This window comes from Mercenaria mercenaria, chromosome 4 (assembly GCF_021730395.1).
Source record: "Mercenaria mercenaria strain notata chromosome 4, MADL_Memer_1, whole genome shotgun sequence".
In the NCBI taxonomy this organism is placed as follows: domain Eukaryota; kingdom Metazoa; phylum Mollusca; class Bivalvia; order Venerida; family Veneridae; genus Mercenaria; species Mercenaria mercenaria.
In genome coordinates this window covers 23,508,594-23,518,855 of record NC_069364.1, presented here as the reverse complement: position 1 = coordinate 23,518,855, position 10,262 = coordinate 23,508,594, and the positions used below count along the sequence as shown (strand labels likewise).

The following is a 10,262-nucleotide window of genomic DNA, read 5'->3' as shown; positions in this document are numbered from 1 at the left end:
TAGTAATTATTACCCTGCAGGATATCACTGTCTTTGGCATTCTCAAACTATCTGCACCCTGTAAATAAAACAAGAAGAAAAATATATTTAGCCTAACTTTTACCAGAATAAATGTTGGTATTCATAAGTCTACTTATTGTGTCAGCAACAATGCCGTTTTCGTAACTGAAATTGCTTAAAAAGAGAACTGTGAAACGAGAGTTTATGGCGCCTGCGCAGCGAGAAATAACGGTAACCATGGAAAATCAGAATCGTTTCATTCAGCTAGAGATATTATCATCTACTACCATAAGTTGTTTGTGTTAAAGTTGAATTTTTGTAACAAGTAAATAAAAACAGATTTAACTGATCCCGTGAATTAAGGAAATCTCAGCGAAACTATGAATTCCCTCCACTTCACTTCAAATGTAACGACAGCTATTAAGAAGCAAATTATATTGTCTTTCAGTAAATTAATGAAAGATTTAGATAAGATATATAAAGGACAATACATTCACAATATCATCATATTGCCTATGACAGAATTGAGAGATTTAGTGGAAATTTAAAGTCAATGTTGAGTCTGTCAAATAACAAAAACTGGGATGAATTGTTAAAATATGTTCTATTTACATACCGTGAAGTGCCACATGAAGGGACCTTATTCTATCCTTTTGAGATAATGTATGTCATACAGAATAACACATAGTGATTAAACAAATGATGGATTTAACGTTGCATTGACACAGTTATGTCATTTAGCGACTTTTCGGCTTTGATGGTGGAGGAAGACGAGAGATGCCCCTCCGGGCATTATTTTTTCACATGTCGGGTAGAACAACAGACGATCCGAGGGCGGCTTGACCCCACATCGATGAGAGGCAAGTGATTTGAAGTCAGCGGCCATAATGTCTAGGCCACGGAGGCCCCCTTATTACATAGTAAAAACTAAGAGGTCAAAAAGTGCACTGATCACAATCATCTTCCGGGTCAGGTCCCATCAAGAAATCTAACGGGATTTTAAGGCTCTGTGAGACTACAGAAACATAGATAAAATCAGTGTATTTGATGTTTTGACAAGATTTTAAGAAAGAAAGAGTCAAAGGAAAAGCCAGTATCCTTTTGGATTACATCAATGGACAAGTTTACCATTTGGTATTTCCACAGCATCAGCAACTTTCAACCTTTCGAAGGTCGTTAAAGGATTCGATGGAATCACATCTTATTTTGCCGATCTAAATATGTATACAGAAACCTGGAAAAGACAATATCAGATGCCCGAAAGCTCTACTTGAGAGACTGAAAATCATGAAATCAACTGTAGACCATTAAAACATATATTGGGTGAATAAATAATGATAAGTCTATGTCACGCCGTAGGAAGCGGTTTGTGGAAACCAGATCCGGAAATAATCCAATCAACGGTCGATTTTTTTATCTCTATCTACAACAGAAAAAAGGAATACGATCGTATCTTGCACAGTTATATTAGGAAAATGTCTACTAAATTGATATTTGCTTCATACATAAAGTTACAAGTTAGAGCATCTTTGTGGTTTACCCACCTTGTCTTCTGTTTGCGTTGCGTGTGTTAGAAATTCACCTGGGGGAAATAAATTTTATTTACACTGTCTTGTGACTCTTGAACATGTTGGGGGTAAGTCAGAACAGGTGTGCACCATAAACCAGTTTAAGCTCCCCGATTGTAGTTTTGCAACTGATCGTTACACAGCGGCGGCCCACCGTTCCCCTTTATTTCTTCGTTTTGTCATGTGAGTTTGCTATGTGTGTATGTGGGGGATGCACATGTGCGCGCGTGTGCATGCGTACCTGCATGTGCGAATTTGTGCGTGTGTGTTATTCTTGTATACGCCTGCGTGCTGTGAGTTGCACTTTTGGGAGGCTCCGTTTAAGAAACGTGGCTTTACCTTCTGAATTTTTACGAGTCTGTTTATGAAAGATAATGAAAAATGTAGCATACCTTACACGTCCTAGCGTACGTGGAATTCTATTATGCAGATATTGAGCTGACTTCATGATTCAATAAGATCAGAAAATATAAGAACATTGAATCTACAAACAGTTACAATTAGTATAAATATTGTAAACTTTTACAGAATATCATTTCCACTAAAAGCAGTAAATCAGACTTTGTTCTTTTATCTCTTGCAACACAGTTAGAAATCCTCTCAATATTAAAGATGCATATACTTACATTGGTTTCCCTTTAATAATTTCAAATGTCATTATAATTATCCATTTCAAAACGGCATTTTTATGAACTGTTCATACTACTTGAAATTTCAATAAAATGAATAGCATCAATTAAAATATCTGTTAAGAGGTTTTGTTCTGCTCACGTTTACAACAAGACATTTACTGACCTTGACCTAGGCATTTTCATAAATAACTTCTTCAGATCCGTCAGTTAATACACAAATAACGGAAAGTTATTGTAACTTTGTAACTACACGCGCACGCTAGCATTGATAAGGAAACACTTAAAAATAGCAGAAAGGTTTATATTGTCAACTTGAGTATTCTCACTGATATCTATTTAAAGTAAACATGATGCTATAGGAACGAAGACAACAAAAATAAAAAAGGACAAAAATCCCACTTTATCAGATATAAAAATTGTGCACAACTGTTTTTTTATGTAAATATATACGGTATTAACACTATCTATGTTATCTTGCTGGCTGACTAGGCTTAGACTTTTAATTGAGCTTTTTGTTTTATCAGGTTTGATAAAAAGAAGCTATGTTAAAAATTAATCGTCGTTTGTATTTTGTACAATTACTAATAACAGTCTTCACCAATTTGAAAAAGCAACATGTGTAATAAAGAAGATTCATATAACCCGCGGAAATGAACTATGAACCCTTACATTCCTTCCAGTACATTTTAGGCTAGATGTATTTTCTTTCTATTTATATACTTATGGTTTCAAAACTATGTATATAGTGTATTGTCATCAAGGTAAATTTGAGGGATCCTAGGAATACGTAATTTGTTGAAAAGGGATATGATCAATGAAGTAAATACATATGAAAATGATTGTAGCCTTCATTTCGAATACAAAAGTGATAACGGACAGAGCAGTAATTAGGACTGATAAGAAACAAACAAGATAAAATGTACTCAGAGACAAAATAACAAAATCGGCCCTTTTAACAGCACACACTTTGTTTCCAATATTGCTGTTTCCTTCTAATGAACCAACTGTACCTGACAAATTTAATAATCACTGAAGAATAATTGTTTTTAAACTCCGGAAAGTGTTTTTTTTTTCAAAGACAGCATAACCCGTGTAATTAAATATGTCAATCATACAATAACCAATATACCTTGCTGCTTGAAATAAAATACGTAAAACTGAATAAACTCGAATATTTGACAATCTTTGATATTACCACCTGTGCCTTCCTTAAGAAATATCTTTCGTACTGAAACGTGTTCAAGTGGATGCATGAATCATGCCTACTGCGTAAAATATATATACCGATTGTTGTTTGTTTACTAGCACATTCACGCATTTAGTCCATTATAATCAATAAAATGACAGGTGTCTCACAATAGAAGCCAGTCAAAACCAGTGAATGTTGCACGTGACAATTAATCTCGGCATATATAGGCTTTGTCTTCTAATATAACCCATAAGCATTATGAAACTTTTAACAGTGTCATACAAAAACACTAACTTGATTACGTTTGTTGGACTAGTTAAGGACTACTGCACTACGGAACAGAAATGGCATCATTACAACATGTTGCTGGAGAGAATTGTGGTAATGCAATACAGAATAGTGTTTATGTTAGTGGTATGCGAAGAAATAACGATTTTACTACACCACGAATTCGATCATTAGCAAATATAAATGAACAAATTGAATGTTATCCCGGAATCACCACTGAAAAACCGTAACATCCCGATTACGCAATAAAGAGTGTTAGACAGTCATCATTTTCAGGATGGTGTTCAGATGTAATAGATCCAGCACAATTATCTGAAGCGGGATTCTTTTATACAGGTATTAAATTGTCCTTTCATTTTCGCAGTTTTGTTTAACATACGAATTTCTTTAGTGCTTGCTTTAGTCTTGAAACTGCAGAAACAATCATTTGTTTGTTTGTTTGTGTTTTTTTTGGGTTTAGTTAAGTAACGCAGAAAGTTAACCGAGCCAGTGATCCTGGATTTTGTACCAGTACAATCCTGTTCGCCACAAGTGACTGCCAACTTCCTGACATGAATCAGAGGACGAATGTTTTCAGAAACAATTTCTTTTATCAAATCGTCGCTGAGAACAGACGTCCCGCCCAGGGATCGAACTCAGGACCCCGCGATCCGTAGATCTGCGCTCTTCCTATTGAGATAAGCAGGTCAGCTTGTAAAATCAACATTAAATGGTTAGCGAAAGTAATACAAGTTTAGCGTCATATTACATAAATCAGTACTTTGCGGTTTTTATAAATACATATTCCAATTGCAAAAATAAAAGAAAAGAATGATTCATGTTCTGTGTTGTATATTTTATATTTATCCAGGGATTAAAGACTGTGTAAGGTGCTTTTTCTGTGGCGGTGGTATGAAGAACTGGGAAAGGGGTGATAATGCATGGATAGAACATGCCAGATGGTTTCCAAATTGTGCATACGTTAAATTATTCAAGGGAGAAGACTTTGTAAATATGTGTAGAATGGCAAACATCGGCGCTATTTCAAATGACCAAGTGCTGCAAAATCAGGTAAAAACTTCTTTTAAAACGTTTAAAGTAGACACAAAATCACTGAGCGTAGTAAATATAATATGATGTATTTTGATCCTATGGCCTACATTGAGTATGTTTTCTTTAAAGATCATTTTGATACGTAATAGGACAAATATTGATCTAAATAAATTTACATGAAATTAGCTTGAAAATTGTTGCACGTTTCATTATGTCTCACGAGAAGACTAAATTAAACTGAGTATCCATTTATTTTGCTTGGTTCTGTTGAATGTTTATTGATTATCAATTTTATTGAATACCAAAATGATATTATACTGGATCAAAGGTGAAGATCAATTAGATTAAAGAACCCTCTTTCACAACAGGAACTTTTAGAATGGTATGTAGAGAACAATAGGCAAAATGTAGAAGATCAGCTGATAGAAGCTTTAAACAGCACAGCTGCCAAGCTTGTCATGAATATGGGGTATAACCAGGAAATTGTTGAAAAGGCAATAAATGGTGTCAGACAGAAATATGGTACGTATAACATATAGAATTTAATAAAATAAGGCCAGAATATACTAAATCCCTTTCTCTTGATATTATGTATAAATAGTACAATACTCGTAATACTGTTACAAATAGATAAGCATTTTTCCAATTACAAATCTTAAGGTCAATAACTGAAATAAAATGATGGGAGTACGAGAGGTGATCAGTTCATGTTTGAACACTTTACAAACATACGTATAGGCTCAATATTTTTAATTTCATTGAAACAACTGTTCGATTTAAGATTTTTTTTTGTATAATTAATCACTCTGCAACGCTTAAACCTAGACAGAAACATTTGTGTTAATATATTAATAGTCCAGTTTCTTCAGACTGTCTTCCAGATAAATTTTTATAAAGATAAAGAGACTCTGTCATACGTCTTCGGTGAAGGTCGGGAAATCCCATCCCGAGTGCGCACCGCTCAAGTCTTAAACGAGGCTGTGCCGAGGGTTGGGATTTCCGATCTTCACCGAACACCAATGATGAATTCTATCTCTCATTTACCACAACAGAAACAATAATAACAAGCATAAAATATGGAATGTCGCGCATTAAGTCACAACGTAATGAAGCCTAATTTAAGGTAGTTTTCCACGTTTGGTAAACCGGAAGTTATGGCGTTACGTCATTTATCCGGAAAACGCAGAATAAAGCCTGGATTCGGCGTACGGAAATGAAAATCATTTTATGAATTATTTGCAACCTGTAAGTAGATTTATTACAATGCCACTGTTTCTATATTTCTAAAGTCAAAATAAGATATTAAAACATATGACATGTTAAAAAATTAAAGATAATGTCTTAAAATTAGCGTGAAATGTCCGGTTTACTTTAATCATGGTCAAATATCTCAAAAATAAGCACACGTACCTATGCATTTTATTACACCAAATTATAGGCCATGTGTTTATTTACAACTATTAGAAGTTTCATCGAAAATGTTATGAAAGTTTTGATTTTCCTATAGACTCCCATTGTTAAATATTGCATGTGGTCCAAATTTTTCAAATCAGTCTAACAAAAATTCAAGCACACGATCCTTTCATTTTTATTTGCTGAACTTTCTATGTATATTCTGAAATTTTGAAAAATCAGTGTTTAATCAAATTCTACATTGAGAAAAAAATCGATCGAAAAGTGCAGAACTACCTTAACAGTGAAATATGCTCTTGGGAGTCAAATATAGAATTAAGTTCTTCTTTTTAGTATTTAGTTCTTTCCAGACTAAACGGCATATTATACTTGTACTGTAAATAGTTGACTTCAGTGAAAACAACATAAACGAAGCTGAAAACTGTCACTGGTCAAAGTGTGGCCTCTTTGTTCGAATTTACAAAAATGGAACTCAGTGCACGGTTGGTGTCAATGTTGAAGTAGGATGTGTACTTTGGGAGCTACTTGTTGGTGCTGAAAGGTGGAGATACTCTTGCTAATTTAAAATCTTACTATGTTGTGGCTGGACATTCTCTTTCAAGTCTTGGACAATTGATGACAAGAGTCTACACATGTTTTGCTGATGCATGTTAGTGATCTTTCTACTACGTATGTTTCATTTCTCAGAACTGGGGAGCTAGAACATTTTGTGTATTTTTTCATCTCTTGACACTGTATGTGAGGCAGTTGTTTGTTTATCAAAGTTAAATAAATGGTCTGGTAATTTAAACCCTTCACGTTCATGTTTTGAATAATTGCACTTTGTACATACAGTAAGTTCTTAGTTGGTAAACGATGTCGGTTAGTTTGCCTTTCTCGCCATTTGATCCCTATTGAACAGTGTCCACGACCCAAAAAAATATGTCTTTTATTACAAGTTTTGTACTCGACACGGGAAGCAACTCCATGTAAGCGATCTCGTGATTTTACATATATCTACCTCACTTGACTTAAGGCGTAGGATTAAGGAAGTAGTTCTCACGCGGAGTGTGGGATAACCCATGTGAGATAAGATTTTCCTGCACCGCTGAAAATAGAGATTTTTCTGTCCGATAAGTGAGAAGTTCTCTGTTTAGTCTGAGGGACCCTAAGAAAATTGATTTAAAATTGTTTAGTTATGAGTTGAACACCTCATGTAGCAGAGGTTGCGCATCTTCGCTGAGAGGTAATTCCTGTCACAATTGCTCAGTACAGATATTGCCATAAACTAAGATTCTCTATCATTGTTTACTTCTAAAATGTCATAGAAATTTAAGCCATAACTGGCTCTTTTGCATAGCTGCATGTCCTTAAGTGCAATATAGTTTCCTCCTATAATGAGTCTAACCGGATGGTTCTCCTGCTTGTTCTTTTACCATCTTTAGACATGTTATAACCTGAAAAAGTAACAATTTCTTAAGATATTTGTATCACATTATATTGTTACACTTAACATTCAGATGTTTTTGTGATACAGCTGTGAACTGTTTTCTATTTGGATAAAAATGACCAGTATAGCTTACAAGAAGGCACTACAGATCAATTTTAACTTGAAAGTAAGAATTTGCTCTAAGAATACGGCTAATAATGGCAAGAGTTTGAATGTTTTTATCTGTCTTAAAAATAATCACAAGGTTATCGATTTACGATTCTTGTGCATCTTTTTTGCGCAAATAAAAATCTCTATAGAAATCGTACCGGTTCCATTACTCTCATTTTTATTTGTTATCGAATATGTTCAGATCGTTTTAAACCATTTTACATTTCCTTAAAGGTACCACAGAGCTAAGAGCACAGTGCATCCTAGAATTTCTTCTCGATAACAACTATAGTCCTAATTTTCTACCGGAAGTCAACGCAACTGCGTCCTTTGTAAGAACAACATCACATACATCTAACTCAAGTATCTGCGTCCTTTGTAAGAACAACATCACATACATCTAACTCAAATATCTCATCAGAAAAATCACCGACTTCTACTGCTTTACAAAGACTTCGTGAGGATGTCTTAGAAGAAAATAAAAACAATGAGGGTAAGTGTTGAAATATATTTTTTCCAATAGCCCATTTCACTACGGTTTTTAACGGGAATCCACAGAAAACATCAAATCGTCTGACCAATCAAATGCTGGAGGATACATGTACAAAATACGCTTTAAATAGTAACATAAATCATAAAAATCGGCGCGTATTTACTTTTTAAAGTATGGATTTTATTGTAAAAACGTAAACTGAAACTACTTCATTATTTATACTATCACTCAGTACGTTTAACCAGAGAGTGGTAATGTGAAAAAAGGACAACAGTCCAGCAGGAAAAACTTAACAACTAACTTTTCTTTGTTTTGGAACTTGACCTACATACGCTACGATACCAATATACATGTATACTTACTCGGACATGTCCGTTCGTGTAGTGCTCGAACGAAACTTCCCTGATTGAGCGAAAATCGGAATGCGTATAGAGGAAATAAGTAATAATAGTAGAAATATTGAATTTTCTGAAATTCTGTGACAGTTTTCCAATAGAATAAGCGTCTTTTAATTCAATAAAAGGACGCTCGTCTGCTGCTGAAGCACTCGCCATTACAAAACAGTCATGTACAATTAAGAACCAGTATTTCATTGGTCGAGCCGATCAGATGATAAGCCTCCACGTGATTTGATTTTACGAAAATTTCCGATAAATTCCGAAGTTCCTGTGAAATGGGCTATAGCCCAAATATAACACAAAATATAAAATGGTTTGTTCGAATTATAAGGAAGTTGTTTGGGCTACATATATGCATTAGTGTTACTCTCCGAATATAAAGTCAATCACAATTTCATTGACTTATACGTTACTGTGAAAAAGAAATGTATTTTTTTAAGTTTTATTACACTATCAAACACTTGAGAAGAACAAATAGTTGTAAAATTTTATATCTGTTTTATTAGAAACAAGACATTTGCAAGACAAGAACCGTGTATGGAAGCAACACATGATATGTCAATTGTGCACTATAATGACGCTTGTATTGTTTCATTCCATGTGTGAACATGATAGGATGTTTAGAGTGTAGTCCTGCTCTTAAAAGGTGTGCAGTATGTCGGATTATTATTCAAGGAATTTTGAGAGTGTATATAAGTTGAACTTGTTCTATAGTCAAGGAAATCTATCTCGGACGTATTGTCAATTGGCATTAGGTCATTGGTGTAGAAATATTGACAATGGGTCAAATATTTATTTTACTTCAGTTTTTCGGAATGTCGCATGTATGTCATTTATAACGTTAATTTTCAAATCATATGCCAGTTTGCGAAATAGTAATATAAATAATGTCAGATTTTTCATCTATGATAGTTGTAATTATTTCACCATTTTCAAATCCATATTTAATTCTTCGCAAGTATTTTTCGGCGGCAAACAATAATTAATACAATAAAATGTAAAATGCAAATGCTGACCCTCCTCTAAAGGATATGTAATTTATATCGTTATAGACATAGGGTTTGAAAAAAGGTATAGATATAATAGAGGAAATTATTGTGCATTTATTGAAAGCTTAAAACACACAATGCTGCAAACAATTGTTTGGTTTGATTGTCAAAGCTGGTTTAATTGTGTTGTTATGTCACTTTATCACTTTAAACAGTTCATTTGGTGTGCTCATGTGGATGTTATTATGTCGCCACTTTAAAGGTTTAATGGTTAAGGAAAATCACTGGTGCCAAATCAGGACATTAACTAAGGCCTGGGTGGTCACTGGGTTGAACCAGGCAGCTTACTGACTTTATCTTATGATGACAGAGACAGAGCTTGAAAACGAAGTCTTGCGTGTCAGGGACCTGAACCAGTGGCCAAAGGAGTACTTTTCTGACTTCTGTATTTATTTTAACTCGGACACATAGCACTATAAAGCGCATTTACATGCACTGTATGTTACCTTTACTTTGCATTATATATACCGATTTATTTTTTGGCATTTTTATACAAGCATGGTTGTCATAGACTGAAAATGTTTTAAATGCAAAATAAAAGTATATTTTGTGATTGATATCTAACCTCTTTTTGTCCGATTTAACCTTAACCTGTATCTCTATTACAGAAGCAAACAAGAC

The 10,262-nt window shown here is 34.2% G+C and overlaps 1 protein-coding gene across 1 annotated transcript in view; it reads left to right on the top strand.

Annotated features, from left to right (window-relative positions):
* The window catches only part of LOC123556214 (baculoviral IAP repeat-containing protein 7-like), a 34,703-nt gene that overhangs the window by 22,908 nt on the left and 1,533 nt on the right, over window positions 1-10,262 (top strand). Inside the window, exons 2-5 of the mRNA XM_053540738.1 lie at window positions 4,528-4,727; window positions 5,078-5,231; window positions 7,936-8,064; window positions 8,111-8,194. Of these exons, the coding sequence (XP_053396713.1) occupies window positions 4,528-4,727; window positions 5,078-5,231; window positions 7,936-8,064; window positions 8,111-8,194 (567 nt within the window). The remainder of the gene's footprint in view (window positions 1-4,527; window positions 4,728-5,077; window positions 5,232-7,935; window positions 8,065-8,110; window positions 8,195-10,262) is intronic.